At 39.9% G+C, this 18080-nt stretch overlaps 1 protein-coding gene across 6 annotated transcripts in view; it reads left to right on the forward strand.

Annotated features, from left to right (window-relative positions):
• The window catches only part of PLD1 (phospholipase D1), a 315252-nt gene that overhangs the window by 210470 nt on the left and 86702 nt on the right, over positions 1-18080 (forward strand). For all 6 annotated transcript variants that reach the window (XM_066241913.1, XM_066241915.1, XM_066241909.1 and 3 more), the window contains 3 exons: positions 1246-1374; positions 2531-2649; positions 4499-4612. In XM_066241913.1, coding sequence (XP_066098010.1) covers positions 1246-1374; positions 2531-2649; positions 4499-4612 — 362 coding nt within the window. The remainder of the gene's footprint in view (positions 1-1245; positions 1375-2530; positions 2650-4498; positions 4613-18080) is intronic.

The following is an 18080-nucleotide window of genomic DNA, read 5'->3' on the forward strand; positions in this document are numbered from 1 at the left end:
GTGACAGCTAATGTGGCTCCTAAAGGATGAGGAAAGATCAGGATGAGAGGGAAGGAAGAGCAGTCCAGGCAGAAGGAATAATGTGCCAACTGTAGAGAGACCTGACAGACGAGGCTTGTCCACACAGGGAGAAACGTGTCACACATGGAACCAGGGTTATATAGGGCAGCAAAAACTACAGAGAGGGACTGGCACCAGTTTGGGACGCCAAGGCCTTAGAATTTGACCCCCTGTCGGCAGAAGGTGACCCTAGAAGGCTTTAAGCATTTTAGAAAGACCGTTCTGGGACCATACGGTGGTAGGGTACCCAGTTCAGCGCTCTTGCAAGCTGCTGCATGTGGTACCACTTATACATTCAACTTATACTTTTCCATCCAATGTCTATTTGTTAAGTGCTTCTTTTGTGCCAAGCGCTACATCTGTAATTTGTCATTAAGCTTGCCTTCCTGCTTAGTTGTCTCTGTGGCCAATATAGCCCATGACATACAAACAATTTAAGTCAAAGCATTTACCCCTCAGTAAAATTGTCCTGGCCAAGCTCTCCATGAAATGTTGCAGTAGATGGCTGCTTTTGTGCCTGTATAATCATAATCTTCTGTCTTTTGTGATGATATTTATGGTTGTCATTTATGATTTTAGAAGTATAGAATGTTAGAGCCTGGAAAATCGTAAGTATCATCAAGGCCAAATTCTTCATTTTACACATGAAAGACTTCTGACCAAAATGGTGAAGTTCAGTGTCACTTAGCTGGTTAACTTCAGGCTGGTATATGGGCTGTTTACAAATTTGAGGTTCTTGCTTTTTGAAATGCAAAAAACAAGAATTCTGTAGTAGGTGTTCACCATATTGATTGAGGCTAGAGCAGGACAAGAGTTCTTTATATTCTCTGATCTCATGTTTCTCTACCTGACCCAGAGCTCTACTATTCTCCTGTAGTCTCTCCCAGCAAGTTCTTTGTTCACTGTTAACTCTGTCATCCTTTCTTCCAGTGATCTGGTGGATGATAAACCTCAGGATGTTGAATTTCATTCTCATGTGGCAAACCTGATTATAGCCCCAACTCCCAATGTTAATAAACTTAAGGGTTTGCCAGCCCACAGCCCACAGCCTCAGACGGAATAGACATCCACTGACTTAGTTGTGAGTCTTAAGAAGCCTTTAGGTGTTTCATAAATGACAGCTGAGCCTCCCTCCCTGGGCCCGTCGGCACCGCAGGCTCTGAGCGGGTCTTGCTGTGTTCACAGACACAGGCTCCATCCGCAGCTTACAGACAGGCGTGGGAGAGCTGCACGGGGAGACCAGGTTCTGGCATGGGAAGGACTACTGCAACTTCGTCTTCAAAGACTGGGTTCAGCTGGATAAACCTTTTGCTGGTGAGTACCATGGTAGTGGCTGACTGCTTATATTTTGTCTGTTTACTCGTTAGCATCTCAACAAGCATGAAAGGGCATGATCTAAAGCAGGGGTCCCCAAACTACGGCCCACGGGCCACATGTGGCCCCCTGAGGCCATTTATCCGCCCCCCCCCCCCGCCGCACTTCCGGAAGGGGCAGTTCTCTCATTGGTAGTCAGTGAGAGGAGCATAGTTCCCATTGAAATACTGGTCAGTTTGTTGATTTAAATTTACTTGTTCTTTATTTTAAATATTGTATTTGTTCCCGTTTCGTTTTTTTACTTTAAGATATGTGCAGTGTGCATAGGGATTTGTTCATAGTTGTTTTTATAGTCCGACCCTCCAATGGTCTGAGGGACAGTGAACTGGCCCCCTGTGTAAAAAGTTTGGGGACCCCTGATCTAATGTCTTGTTTTCCTTTGAATATTTGGTAAAACTTTGGAGACTATGATTCAGTCATATCATTAAGGAATGCTTATAGTTATAGTAACAACAACAATAATAACAAACATAAAATAGAGCTTACTTTTTTGAAACCTCCAGGTTTTATAGGCATATTTTGGGGATAATAATGTGTCATTCTCTAAAAGATGGTGCCCTCCCTTTGGTCATCTTTTCTGCTTATCATCTTCATTTTTTTATCATTAAAGTGACACATTTCTGGATTACCACTGTGCTTCAATGTCTAAGAGGAGTTAGAGATGGCACTACTTGTGTAACCTGATGTTATTTCAACAGGGTGAAAAGAAAAACATAATATCAAGTACACAGCCTTAAGTAATTGGTACCAAATCACATCTTGCCTTGCCTGGTGATTATCTAACACTAGTGAAAGGAAAACATACTGCTCACAAAAATTAGGGGATATTTTATCACTTCATATTTACTTTGAAATATCCCCTAATATTTGTGAGCAGTTTATTTGGGGAGGTGCACTAGGGACTGTGTTCCTCACTATGAGATCTATGTTTCACTTGGTTCGATGGTAGTGTTCCATCCAATCCAAGAAATATACACATAGTGGACATCACCACGTTTCCTTTGACTTCCCACAGTCGAGGTCAGCTCTGGGGTCAGATGGCTCCTGTCTCTGGCACAGAAGTTAGTGATGACTGTTGCCTGGTGCACCCGGGCAGATTTCATTGACAGGCACTCCACTCCCCGGATGCCATGGCATGACATTGCGTCTGTGGTCCACGGGAAGGCGGCTCGGGACGTGGCACGTCACTTCATCCAGCGCTGGAACTTTACAAAGGTGTGTGGATGGTTCTATCATGACTCCGTCCATGTAGAGAGAGACAGCCTGAAAGAGGAGAGAACCCAGAGGGTTGGAAAGAAAGGGCTGCGGTGGCCACAGCTGTGTCTTTCATCTGCTGTTGGGTGCCTGGTTGTCAAAGCACCTGGTCTCTGGGCAGAAGGAAAAGAACATGTCCCGGAACTTTCACATCACAGATAATTTAGAGCACTAGAGGGGTGAATGCTACAATCAGGGACAATGGTTTTAATCCTTTTAACATCTTGGGTGCTCAGTGTTGATTTAAGTATCTGGTCTGGACTGATTGTCACCTGGCAGGGTCATTGTAGGAGGATGGAGTCTTGTTAAGATGGGAGAGCTCAAGCTTTCAAGTCCTTCCCATCCTTGTCTTGCTCTGGATTTGTACTGGAGAGGTGGTTCTGAGCAAAGGGAGCAGGACGAGAAGATGTAGCCTTTGGTTTTTTCTCCCTGGTTGTGTCTCCTTTAGTATGCCTTCGTTACTCTTAGGAATTTGACCTAACACTCGTAAGTTAAGTACCTATCATCTAGGTGTTATTAAGGTTTCATTTTATTTACTTTAAATGATGATGAAGCATTTGTTATTATTCCCTATAATTTGGAAAAAGATTGAGTTTTATAAAAAAACTTATAGTCTCAACTTTCTTTTCATTTACATAGCACTATGAAGAGTGGGAGCTTTTAGAAATAATGGAGATATCTTTAACAAAAATTTAGGGGACATGAATGAATAAACCAACTACACAAGTGAAGACTAAAAAGTTAAATAACTGCTAATACCTGCGATTGGGTTTTGGATTTTTGATGTTCTTATACATTGCTTCTGGGGGTAAATTGGTACAATACCAAAAAGTTATGGGTTTTTTTGTTGTTGTTTTTATTTTTTTTTATATTTTTCTAAAGTGAGAAGCAGAGAGGCAGAGAGACAGACTCTGCCTGTATGTGACTGGGATCCACCCGGCAATCCCACCAGGGGGCGGTGCTCTGCCCACCTGGGCCACTGCTCTGCTGCATCCGGAGCAATTCTAGTGTGTGAGTTGGAGGCCATGGAGCCATCCTCAGCACCCGGGGCCAACTTTGCTCCAATGGAGCCTTGGCTGCAGGAGGGGAAGACAGAGAGAGAAAGAAAGGAAAGGGAGAAGGGTGGAGAAGCATATGGGCGCTTCTCCTATGTTTCCTGGCCGGGAATCCAACCTGGGACTTCCACATGCCAGGCTGATGCTCTACCGCTAAGCTGGTCAGGGCCCAAAAAGTTTTTTAAAAGATATACAACCTTTGTTTCAGAAAATCTTTTTTAGGTGTTTAAGTTAAAGGAGTAACCCAATAGACCAATCTATTTTGACATCACTTCAATATTTCAAATAAAATGAAATGCTATTTATGAAATTTTATTTCACTATTCATGAAATGCTCATGAATAGTGATTTATTAAACAAATTATTTTTCATACCATTTTACTCTGAAGTTATTTGAAAATGATATATAGTGCTATTGTCAAGATATTTGCAACATAGTAAAAAAATCAGTTTACAAAAGAATAATCCCACTTTTGCAGTTATATACCTCTGTAACTCTAGATTATATTTAAGCTTTCTTTAAAATATAAAGGATGCATGCATACTTCAAAAGGTGAAGAAAGGAAAAAAAGTAATTCCCCAGCTTTGAAAAATAGAAAGAAAACAAAAATAATCTATGACCTGTTCACCTAGAAACATCCACTGTTAACATGCTATTTTCTATTTAAAATTAACCTGAATTTCTTTTATAGTCACAGAATAGGGGAGACTGGAACTGTTTTCTCATTTGAATTTTTTACCTTTTTTTATTTTAGATTATGAAATCAAAATACCGGTCACTTTCTTATCCTTTTCTGCTTCCAAAATCTCACACGACAGCCCATGAATTGAAATATCAGGTGCCTGGGTCCGTCCATGCTAACGTGCAGGTCAGTCTTGCTTTTTCTTTATCACAAAGTGCCACTGGGTAAAATCATCCTTACTAGACAAAGTGCCTATGCCATTGGTTTCATTCACATTTTTCTTTTCTTTTTTTTTTAATAAATTTTTATTAATGTTAATGGGGTGACAAAAAAAATGTTAATGGGTGACATCAATAAATCAGGGTACATATATTCAAAGAAAACATGTCCAGGTTATCTTGTCATTCAATTATGTTGCATACCCATTGCCCAGAGTCCTCCCTCCCTCCACCCCTGGTAACCACCACACTCTTGTCCATGTCTCTTAGTCTCATTTTTATGTCCCACCAATGTATGGAATCATGTAGTTCTTGTTTTTTTCTGATTTACTTATTTCACTCAGTATAATGTTATCAAGATCCCACCATTTGTTGTAAATGATCCGATGTCATCATTTCTTATGGCTGAGTAGTACTCCATAGTGTATATGTGCCACATCTTCTTTATCCAGTCTTCTATTGAAGGGCTTTTTGGTTGTTTCCATGTCTTGGCCATGGTGAACAATGCTGCAATGAACATGGGGCTGCATGTGTCTTTACGTATCAATGTTTCTGAGTTTTGGGGGTATATACCCAGTAGAGGGATTGCTGGGTCATAAGGTAGTTCTATTTTCAGTTTTTTGAGGAACCACCATACTTTCTTCCATAATGGTTGTACTACTTTATAGTCCCACCAACAGTGTATGAGGGTTCCTTTTTCTCCACAGCCTCTCCAACACTTGCTATTACCTGTCTTGTTTATAATAGCTAATCTAACAGGGCTAATCTAACAGGTGTGAGGTGGTATCTCATTGTAGTTTTGATTTGCATTTCTCTAATAACTAATAAAGATGAGCATCTTTTCATATATCTGTTGGCCATTTGTATGTCTTCCTAGGAGAAGTGTCTGTTCATGTCCTCTTCCCATTTTTTTATTGGATTGTTTGTTTGTTTGTTTGTTGTTGAGTTTTATGAGTTCTTTGTAAATTTTGGATATTAGGCCCTTATTTGAGCTGTTGTTTGAAAATATCATTTCCTATTTAGTTGGCTTTCTGTTTATTTTGTTGTCAGTTTCTCTTGCTGAGCAAAAACTTCTTAGTCTGATGTAGTCCCATTTATTTATCTTTGCCTTCACTTCCCTTGCCTTTGGAGTCAAATTCATAAAATGTTCTATAAAACCCAGGTCTTTGAGTTTAGTACCTATGTCTTCTTCTATGTACTTTATTATTTCAGGTCTTATATTTAGGTCTTTGATCCATTTGAATTAATTTTAGTACAGGGGGACAAACTGTAGTCCAGTTTTATTTTTTTGCATGTGGCTTCCCAGTTTTCCCAGCACCATTTGTTGAAGAGGCTTTCTTTTCTCCATTGTGTGTTGTTGGCCCCTTTATCAAAAATTATTTGACCATATATATGTGGTTTTATTTCTAGGTTTTCTATTCTGTTCCATTGGTCTGAGTGTCTATTTTTCTGCCAATACTATGCTGTTTTGATTGTTGTGGCCCAATAATATAGTTTGAAGTCAGGTATTGTAATGCCCCCAGATGCTTTGGCTATTTAGGTTTTTTTATAGTTCCATATAAATCTGATGATTTTTTGTTCCATTTCTTTAAAGAATGTCATAGAAATTTTGATAGGAATTGCATTAAATTTATAAATTGCTTTGGGTAATATGGCCATTTTGATTATATTGATATTTATTCTTCCTACCCAATAACAAGGAATATTTTTCCATCTCATTGTATCCTTTTTGATTTCTTTTCACAATGCTTTGTAGTTTTTGGTATATAGGTCCTTTACATTCTTTGTTATGTTTATTCCTAGGTATTTTATTTTTTTGTTGCAATCGTGAAGGGGATTATTTTCTTTAGTTTCTTTTCTAACATTTTATTGTTGGCATATAGAAAGGCTATAGACTTTTGTATGTTAATTTTGTATTAAGTTGAGCAAAGACTAAATAGAATGGAGATCCTGGGTTGGGAGGAATGCTAATGAGTTAAAAAGCGAAGTAAAAAGCACCAAAAATGCCACACACAAAAAAATTGTTCCAAATTAAATAATTTACTCATGATTGAGGATTGAATGAGAGGAAAAGTAAAAAGAGAAAAGAAGAAACTAATAGAAAGGGAGAAATAAGAAAAAGAGGGAAAAGAAAGGAAGAAAAAAAAAGAAAACAAAAAGAGAGAGAGAGACAGTTAAGGGTTTTGGAGTGTAACCCTCATGGAGAGTAAGGAAGAAGAAAATAAATAAAATGTAACACTTATGGGTAGTGTAGATCAAGAAAAGGGAAGAATAAGATGGGCAGAGAATAAAAGGGCCAAGGTGGAGGAAATAGAAATAATAATAATAAAGGCAAGAAAATAAAAGAAACAAAAAAAATAGTGGAACAAGTTATAAAGTCTGTGGATTTTTCTTGATTTTGAGAGGTTAACTTCTTCCTTTTTCTTTCCTCTCCCTCTTCCTGGTCAGTGACTCTGTACCCCAGGCTCTGTCCCTGTGTCACGCTTAGGTAGGGATTTGCAGTTGATGAGACTCTACGGCAATGTCATATATTTGGCTTCAGTCTCATTGGTAGTCAAGGCTTGTTAGCGTTTGCAGGCTCCGACAATGAGAGAGTCCGTTTTCCCAGAGCCTCTCTCCTAGTCTCTCCTTCCTGAATTAGCAGCCTGGTGATCCAGCTATGAGGCTGCTGCTGCCTCTGCCTGGGGAGTAAGAGGCTCAAAGAGCTGGCAAATCCCCACTCTATCCCCACTCAGCGCAGGGCTCTGGGTAAGGCTCTGTCAGTCAGAGCTGCCAGCGTAATCAGGTGGGGCTGGGAGCCAATTGCTCTCAAGGTGACTTTCTATGAGCCTCCAGGCCTGTTCAGCAGCCTAGCACGCTGTGGGACACTCCCCCCAGACTTTCTGCACTTTGTAGCCTGTTTTGGCTGGGAAGAAGATGCCCTAGTCGCTGCCTGCAGTACAGGAGGTCTTAACATCTGCCAAGTCCCTCTTTTTAGTGTATGTCCCTGAGTATGAAAACTCTGCCAATCAAAAGTTGCCCCCACCCCTTTAGCAAGAGGCACTAAAAAATACCACGCCTCTTGTCTTGGATTGCTGAACTGAGAAAGATCTTGTCAATTAGAGCCACGTAGGTCAGTTGGAAGGTGAGCAGACTGTGGGTTAAGCTCATTTCAGCGATTGGATCCACTGATCTGATACAGAAAGGATTGCAAGCTGCCCACACGCCCCTCCCCCAACGTTTGATTGTTAGCTTGAATGGCTGGGTGAGGCGCCCCGCCCGCGGAGAGAAGCTCCGGCATAGGGAAGTTCGCCTTGGTGCACTCCCCCCTGCCGCTGGCGGTTGGGGTGCTCTGGGCGCGGGGGCGAATGGGGTGCTCTGGGCCTGCGGGTGGTTGCTTGTAGCATGTGGGCAGGCGGTTGCTTGCGTGGGCTGACTCAGCACAGGCACACTCCCTCCTCGGCTTGAATAAATGTCCTCACCGCAGTTAGTTTCCTCCGCACCCTCAGCTCCCTCCCGACTCTCAGTTCCAAGTGAAAGCAGCCCCTTCATCTTCAGTGTGTGGAACTGCCGGACGCGCCAAGGTTAGATTTTTCTGTCTCTGGTTGATGAATTTGTTGAAATTTTGGGGAGATCTGTCGGACGCGGTACTCACGGCACCATTTCTGTGACGTCACCTCATTCACATTTTTCAATAAGGACAACTCCAAAGGAAATCTGAGTGGATCTTTTAAAATTAGTGTTAAATATATTCAATTTATGCTCTTTTCAGCACTCTTTCATAAATATAATAAATGCATGCCCTTGCAAACGGCCAGTCAAGAAAAGGCTTGTTTTGTAATTATTTAAGTAAAGATCAAACAGTTTGCTACTGACATCACTAATAGGGGTTTATAGGATTTGGACATGAATTCTAGGGAATCTGATTATATAAACAAAATGCCTAACTTAGTTACTTTGTCCTATGCACAAGTAGAGGTGTATGTATATAAGATATAAAAAGACATTTCAGGCCATAAATCAAATAATAGAACAACCAAGAAGGTAAACCACTTAAGAGAAATACCTATAGCAAATACTTAGTCTTCCCAGGCCAAAGGAGACAACTAATTTAAACCTAGAGGCGCAGATATATATATATTCCTATGTAAGTTAATGAATATTGTATGAACCTGTTTAATTTTGTTCTACTTGAAGGGGAAAATTACCTGTGCTATAAGATAAAATATATAGGAGCCTTGATATTAAAAAAAAACAAAGACAATTTAAGATTTGAGATGGCATTAAAATTGTGGCAGTGAACAACTCGTCGAAGTTAGCAGATGCTATTTAAGCATCTGTTGAAAAGGCATTGCTGGGAATTATGTATTTTCATGATCAGCAAAGGATGTTTTATCCCAATGTTACATATAGATACATCTTCTAATGCCTGTTGATAAAGTCCTGCTTTCTGTATTCTCACTCAGCCACCCTGGTAAGGCAGGCAGGTCCTCTGCACACTGCTCTACAGAATGCCTGCCTTGGTTCACCTTCTCCACATCCCTGGCGGTTGGGTTGGAGATGGGGCTAGCTCAGTGAGCTCTCCTATGTTCATCCCTGATGTGCTCAGGTGGACTGGACTCAGGAAACTACAATGGCAATTAATTTGAAAGGAAGTTTACCAAGATTCACTCACCCATGAATTCATTTATTCAGTCACATGCTTGTTAAGTGCCATCTGTCTGCATAGTGAAGTTATCAGTGCACACACTCAGATGCTGAGGAGACAGAGAGAAAGGCATTCTCTGCCTCTGGAAATGGAGTTGGCCAGGGAACAGAACGCTGCGATGTTAAAGAATTCTATTAAAATGCTAGATGTGGGCTGGGACCAAACGCCACTATGGAAGTACTGGCCAGGCTGGGAGAACTCGCACCGGATGGGGAGAACGGGGTGTCCCCTCGAAGGAAGAAGCCTGCCTGTGCAGACAATGGTAAAGCCAGCTACAGCAAACCGTTTGCTTTTGAAGAAGTAGTAGGTGGAATTTTAGATAGCATAAAGCCATGGAATGTTAACCTGGTTAATTTAGACCTGATAGGGGAGGTTTTAGTCAACTTTGGAACTTTTTTCTTTTCAACCAGGAAGAGTATGATACACAAATAGTTTATGAAGATTAACCTAGATCAGAGTTTTTCCAAACTGGGTTTAACTGTAAAATGCTAATAGCTACTCTAAAAAACAAACAAACAAAAAATTTTCCCACAGACAGATACATTTTTGTACATTTAAAAAAATAGAATTTTGCCTGACCAGGCGGTGGCGCAGTGGGTAAAGCGTCGGACTGGGATGCGAAAGACCCAGGTTCGAGACCCTGAGGTTGCCAGCTTCAGCGCGGGCTCATCTGGTTTGAGCAAAAGCTCACCAGCTTGAGCCCAGGGTCGCTGGCTCGAGCAAGGGGTTACTCGGTCTGCTGAAGGCCCACGATCAAGACACATATGAGAAAGCAATCAATGAACAACTAAGGCAGGGGTCCCCAAACTTTTTACACAGGGGGCCAGCTCACTGTCCCTCAGACTGTTGGAGGGCCGGACTATAAAAAAACTATGAACAAATCCCTAAGCACACTGCACATATCTTATTTTAAAGTAAAAAAACAAAACAGGAACAAATACAATATTTAAAATAAAGAACAGGAAAATTTAAATCAACAAACTGACCAGTATTTCAATGGGAACTATGGGCCTGCTTTTAGCTAATGAGATGGTCAGTGTCTGGTTCCATATTTGTCAATGCTAGCCGGAACAAGTGATATGACGCGCTTCCGGAGCCCTGATGCGTGCATCCCGCATCACTGCGCTTTGTGGCGCCACCACATACAGCACACAGGATGCATCCTGTGCTCTCTCACTGACCACTAATGAAAGAGGTGCCCCTTCTGGAAGTGCGGTGGGGGCCGGATAAATGGCCTCAGGGGACTGCATGTGGCCCGCGGGCCGTAGTTTGGGGACCCCTGAACTAAGGTGTTGCAACGCATAATGAAAAACTAATGATTGATGCTTCTCATCTCTCCGTTCCTGTCTGTCTGTCCCTGTCTATGTCTCTCTCTATTTCTGTAAAAGAAAAAAAATTTAAAAAGTAGGATTTTGCCCTGGCCAGTTGGCTCAGAGGTAGTGCGTCCACCCGGCGTGTGGAAGTCCTGGGTTCAATTCCCAGTCAGGGCACACAGGAGAAGTGCCCATCTACTTCTCTACCTCTCCCCCTCTCCTTCCTCTCTGTCTCTTTCTTCCCCTCCCACAGCCAAGGCTCCATTGGAGCAGAGTTGGTCCAGGCGCTGAGGATGGCTCCATGGCCTCCACCTCAGTGCTGGAATGGCTCCAGAGGCAACAGAGCAACACCCCAGATGGGCAGCTCATCGCCCCCTGGTGGACATCCCGGGTGGATCCTGGTCGGGCGCATGCAGGAGTCTGTCTGACTGCCTCCCTGGTTCTAACTTCAGAAAAATACAAAAAAAAAAAAAAAAAGGATTTCTTAGTGCCTTTGTTATACTGATGGCATCGTGAAATCGCTGACTGAACATGTTGAGAATTTCCTAAGCTTACGACGTGACTGAGGATCTCTCATTTTGTCACATCTGTCTACATCTCTCATAACAAACACTTTGAGTCCTAAAGCTTACACATATAAGAATTGATTAGACTAGAAAGAGAATGAAAACAAGGAGATAAGCCAAGAAGCTGTTACAGTAATTCTACCTTATACTCATTTTGTATTTGTAAATTAGTATTCTTTTTTTCTTAATGAGGACTCCCTGCAATTTTAAAAGACGTCAAACCTCACAGAACTTGGATCCCAGCTCATGACCAGTTTCCATTTTTCGGCACTGTTGAAATCAGACCAGTTGCGAAAACAGTGGGACAGGAGGCACGTGCAGCCTTTGAAGACAGGAAGGCCTGAGAGAGACAGAACCTGGAAAGGAAAAGAGCTCTGTTTCATTTCTCCCATTTGGTGAAGTTTGGATCACAATATTGTTTCACATCACATTATTTACTAGCTCTAAATATTATTCATCTTGTTCTAGACATTACTGTTTTGAGGTTATAAACATATAGGGCTTAGAGGATAAAAGCAATAATCTAGCCTAATCCTTGGTTTTCCAGAGAACTCAGAAAGGTGTGGAGACCTGGGACCTGGCTGTGTAGACTACTTAATTTGTAAAGGGTTTATTATCATAGTTTCAAGCCTTTCAGTCTCTCACCTGTCAGGTGGCAGTAGCCAAATGACTGTTACACACCTTGGTTGAGGATTTAATAAAATTCTTCCTTAGGTTCATTCCTTCTAACATAAGTTTGAACATAGCTTTTAACATAGTATATTGTTCATAACATAACTTAGAGACCACAAGCTTCATTAATTAAAAAATAGCAATATAATAAAGTAGCAAAGGAAAGAGACAGAGTCTAGAGTCAGAGTATTCAGATTCTATCTTTGCTACATGTTAGCTGTGTAACCTTGTGAAACTTATCTTACTTGTCTATATGCATTACTTTCAGCTATAAAACAGGGATCCTACTAGTACCTGTCTATTGGGTTGGAATGATGCTTAAATAAATGAATCCATGAAAAGCACTTAAAAGAGTATACTTGGTTGAATTATACCAATATTAGCTATAACTTTCAAACTTTCCCTGGTGTTCTTAAAAGTTTGCAAAGAAGAACTTGACATTTCTTGGGAAGGGTCCCCAGGCTAGTTCTGGATACAAAATTGATTCAAATGGAGAGAAGAAGCATTTTTAAAGTTAATAATATATAAAATTCATGTTATTCTTTCATCTGTAAAAGGAAACCTTATTATGTAATCTTTTAACTAAAACAACAACAACAACATTGGGCCCAAACATCCTTGATCACATACTGCTGGTAATTCCACACCAGCCATTGTGCACAGCTATTGCAAAAGACTGACACAGCCAGCCATGGAGACTAGAGCTACAGTGATGCACAGGACACCTGTCCCCACCAACACAGACTTCTGCTTCTAATAAAGTTAGCCAAACCTGAGAGCTTATTTCGGCAGCTTCCACCAACACATTTAGAATAATCTTGGGTGTTTTGCCCTCAGTGTTGGGAATTCTCAGAAGCCTTCCAAGAGCACTCAGACAAGGCATAGCAGGAGAAAAGTGTGAGGATGGGGGTTGAGATAAAGTTGGTCCTGAAACTGCTTATATACAGAGTCTATTTAAAAAAATAATGTCCCTGTAAAGAACAAACTTGATTCTTAAATGCTTTCATTACCACTTAAGATAAGTGACCCAGACAGAAGACATTTGACATGTCTATTAACATTTAAAAAAAAAAATCAGTGATGCCAAAATAGCATCAATTTAGAATCAATACATGGAACAATCCTTTTTATTAAATTGGGAGGCTTAATGCAGAAAAGCCATTTCTTAGAAAATCATTGCAAGGAAGTCCTACCAAACTGAGAAAAATAATCCTCTGGAGTCATGTCTTCAACCTCTTCCTCTATTAATAAAGAAAATATACAAGCAAGTGTGAATGATATTCACACTATACTAGTGGGAAAAATTTGTTCCTATGTGGGGAAAATATCCAAATGACATTTCAAAGGATCTCAATGAAGGCATCAATGAAGATTTTAAAGGACAGCAAAATGTTTTATATTGTGATTGAATTAAGGAGTTAAGTTGGGTTAATGCCATGTAGCTATTTCTAAAGATACATGGAAGCTGTTTTCCATTTATGAACCAGGTCTCAGTGTGCGACCCTCCCATGTGCTACTGTGAGTCTTGGCTGGCTGAAGCCACATGAGTGGGGAAATTTTGCTCCAAGCCCAGCACTGTACTAAGCTTTATGAGGATTCTCTCATTTAATATTCACCAGTCTGTAAATTGTATTCCTGATCATCCCTTACTGTTACAAAGGAGGAAACTAAGACTCTGTGAGGTTAAAACAACAGTGCCTGAGGGCACAACTGCTCAGCCGAGACGCTGCTTTCAATAAGACCCGGAATAGTTGCAGCCACCAAGAGCTCCGCAAAGCACTGCAGCTGTGAGGCTTGCCTTGTGGCATCATCTTCTGTTGCCACAGCCCCAAATCCAGAGCCAGCAATCTTTTCGCTTCTTTCTGGCTCCCTGGACACCTTAGATAGCCTTTATTTTCTGGGATTTCACTCACTGCCCTTAAGCCTTATTCTTCAAAAATTCTCTTTTCTCCTTCTCCTTCAGTGTTTTTCCTTTTGTACAGGGAAAGGATCATCCTGTTTGAATATTGCATATTGTGATGAGAATGGATGACACTCAACTACAGGAAAGTCATTATTCAAAGGAAAAGCACACACGCATGGGCAGTTTACTGAACAAAGCCCATGTATTGGTGTTCCTCACCACAGGCAGGATAACTAAGCCCCAGCAGTCTGAGCACTTCCCTTCCTCCCGACCCCTGTGGTGGGAGCTCTCACAAGGTCTGGCAGGGCGTCATCTTCGGCCCAGAGACACACAGCGAATGTGTGAGTCCCAGGAGTCTCTGTGCCCTGGCTGACTGGGGAGCTTGGAGAAATAAAAAGGAATTGTGATATGTGCTGTATTAACAGGGAATAACAGCATTACAGTGATAGGAAAGGAATTTGGGACAAATATGAAGAAAGTTTTGAAAGTTTTCTTTCAAGAGAGATTTCTGAATTTCAGGCCATATATTCAACTTGGGTCCACTGCATGTTAGGGTGAGGGCCCATGAAAAGGCTCTCTTTTGCGTTAAAGACTAGGTAACAGTACAAGGAAAATGACTGGTTCTAGTTACAACTTTGAGGCTAAAATATAAAATCAGAAATATGCTCTTTTTATAAGACTTTAAAGCAGTGTCTTCAAACTTGAGGCTGGAAAAGTGTGGTTTAGACTTGAATATCAGTACACTTGGGGCAGGAAGATAAGCCACACTTTGTGTGTAAGGAGGTGTTTGTTAGAGGCTTATATCAGTTACACTGGTTTAAAACAGAAATTCAAGAGAAGTTGGTCAGGCCACTTAAGAAAAAGGTGACAGAGAGTAAATCTTAAATTTAAAACAAAGGAAACCAAAATGTGTTGTATGTATTTGGCTATTTATAAACTTTCTAGACCATCAAGTATTTAAAGCAGTTGAGTTGATTTGTGTATCACCTCAGGGTTCAATGGTGCAGGGGTAGAGGCAGGGCAATGACAAATTTATATTTTTAATTTATCTTATGATAGAGTTTAATAATTAGAATAATAGTAAATGAATAAGAATACCAAGCAATTTTTTTTTCAGTTTTACTTGAAAGATATGTTCAAGTCTAACCAAAACTGATGACTTTTTCAAATGACAGGAGTATTCATTGTGACAGAATGATAGGGTTTGGACCCAGTGAGATAGATAATGCTGGACTTTCTGGGGATGGAGGAACCTTCTATGTTCTATGGTTTTACAGGCATCCCCTACCCTTGACTTATGCTCTCCCACAGGCTGATAATGGCATGTTTTTTCTTTTGGCCTTCAAGTGTACCTGTTTTAAACATTTAAATATTTCTAGAAAGGAAAACATTTACCATTATCTTTCACAGGAAAGATGGCAGATATGTGACCTTTGTGATTTCCCCGTTAACACAGGTGCTGGACATCAACCTTATATTTCTAACCCAGTGTCTAGTTACAATAATCTCTTCAACATAGCTGGAAGCCACTGTGAATCAGACTTGACTTCCGAGTCAAAACCTATATGGCATTTCTAATTTATATCTTATGTAAATGAGTTTATTAAATCTTGAATCAGAGCAAATTTCGAGGGTGAGAAAGGAAAAAATGTTTGTTTTCTTGATTTGAGAGGAAGACTAAGAAACTACCAACAAGGGTAGTATATAAACTTTGCCTATAACTTTACAGAGGTAGACATCCCGTATGTCGAATATTTCCTGTCACATATGACAGCTGTTTGTATTTGTTATGCCATTTTTTTTCTTCATAGTAGCTATGTGTGTGTTTGTGTGTGTAAGAGAGAGAGAGAGAGCTATCTCAATTGTGTAGCTGGAAAAACTGAACCTCATGATATTAAAAGTGACTTACTCAAAGTGAAAGTGCTAAAACTGACTTTAGAACACAGATCTCAAGAGTTCCTATCTTTCCAGTATACTTTGCAATTTTATACATAGTTTCCAGAGTCATATAGAATTAGGTCAGTATGTGTGGTACAATACTTTAAGGTAGCCTGAATTTTCAGGGTTATGTACTTTAGCAACAAAATTTACATAAACTTGAGTGGACTAAGAATTCAAACTTCTATTAGTTCAACTTCTAGTATTTCTTTTTTTAATTAATTTTAATGGGGTGACATTAATCAATCAGGGTACATAGGTTCAGAGAAAACATTTCCAGGTTATTTTGACATTTGATTATGTTGCATACCCATCACCCAAAGTCAAATTGTCTTCCGTCACCTTCTAACTGGTTTTCTTTGTACCCCTCCCCTCCCCCCTAACCTTCCTTTCCCCTCCCCACCCCCGGTAACCACCACACTCTTTCTTGTCCATGTCCCTGAGTCTTATTTTTATGTCCACCTATGTATGGAATCACGTAGTTCTTAGATTTTTCTGATTTACGTATTTCATTCAATATAATGTTATCAAGGTCCAACCATGTTGTTGTAAATGATCCAATGTCATCATTTCTTATGACTGAGTAGTATTCCACAGTGTATATGTACCACATTTTCTTTATCCAGTCAGCTATTGAAGGGCTTTTTGGTTGTTTCCATGTCTTGGCCACTGTGAACAATGCTGCAATGAACATGGGGCTGCATGTGTCCTTACATATCAGTGTTTTTGAGTCTTGGGGGTATATATCCAGTAGTGGGTTTGCTAGGTCATAAGGTAGTTCAATTTAAATTTTTTGAGGAACCACCATACTTTCTTCCATAGTGGTTGTACTACTTTACATTCCCACCAACAGTGGATGAGGGTTCCTTTTACTCCACAGCCTCTCCAACGTTTGTTATTACCTGTCTTGTTGATAACAGCTAATCTGACAGGTGTGAGGTGGTATCTCATTGTAGTTTTAATTTGCATTTCTCTAATAGCTAATGAAGATGAGCATCTTTTCATATATCTATCAGCCGTTTGTATTTCTTTCTGGGAGAAGTGTCTGTTCATGTTCTCTTCCCATTTTTTTATTGGATTGTTTGCTTGTTTGTTGTTGAGTTTAATAAGTTCTTTATATATTTTGGATATTAGACTCTTATCTGTGCTGTTGTTTGAAAATATCATCTCCCATTTAGTTGGCTATCTGTTTGTTTTGCTGTCAGTTTCTCTTGCTGTACAAAAGCTTTAGTCTGATGTAGTCCCATTCATTTATCTTTGCCTTCACTTCCCTTGCCTTTGGAATCAAATTCATAAAGTGCTCTTTTAACCAAGGTCCATGAGTTTAGTACCTATGTTTTCTTTTATGTACTTTATTGTTTCAGGTCTTATGTTTAGATCTTTGATCCATTTTGAGTTAATTTTAGTACAGGGGGACAAACCGCAGTCGAGTTTCATTCTTTTCCATGTGGCTTTCCAGTTTTCCCAGCACCATTTATTGAAGAGGCTTTCTTTTCTCCATTGTGTGTTGTTGACACTTTTATCAAAAATTATTTGACCATACACATGTGGTTTTATTTCTGGGCTTTCTATTCTGTTCCATTGGTCTGAGTGTCTATCTTTCTGCCAATACCATGCTGTTTTGATTATCGTGGCTCTATAATATAATTTGAAGTCAGGTATTGTAATGCCCCCAGCTTTGTTCTTTTTCCTTAGGATTGCTCTGGCTATTCGGGGTTTTTTATAGTTCCATATAAACCTGATGATATTTTGTTCCATTTCTTTAAAAAATGACATTGAAATTTTGATGGGAATTGCATTAAATTTGTATATTGCTTTGGGAAATATAGTCATTTTGGCTATATTTATTCTTCCTATCTAAGAACAAGGAATATTTTTCCATTTCATTATATCATTTTTGATTTTCCTTAACAATGCTTTGTAGTTTTCATTATATAAGTCCTTTACATTTTTTGTTATGTTTATTTCTAGGTATTTTATTTTCTTTGTTGCAACCATGAAGGCGATTGTTATTTTGAGCTCGTTTTCTGATGTTTCATTGTTGGCATATAGGAAGGCACTGGACTTTTGTATATTAAATTTGTTTCCTGCCATCTTACTGTATTGATTTAATGTTTCTAGTAGTCTTTTTGTGGAGTCTTTGGGGTTTTCGATGTACAGGATTATATCATCTGCAAAAAGTGAAACGTTTACTTCTTCTTTCCCAATATGAATGCCTTTTATTTCTTTCTCTTATCTGATTGCTCTGGCTAGAACTTCCAGCACTATGTTGAATAAGAGTGGAGAGAGTGGACACCCTTGACTTGTTTTTGATTTTAGGGGAAGTCCTCAGTTTTATGCCATTTAATATGATGTTA

Source organism: Saccopteryx bilineata, chromosome 8 (genome assembly GCF_036850765.1).
Source record: "Saccopteryx bilineata isolate mSacBil1 chromosome 8, mSacBil1_pri_phased_curated, whole genome shotgun sequence".
In the NCBI taxonomy this organism is placed as follows: Eukaryota; Metazoa; Chordata; class Mammalia; order Chiroptera; family Emballonuridae; genus Saccopteryx; species Saccopteryx bilineata.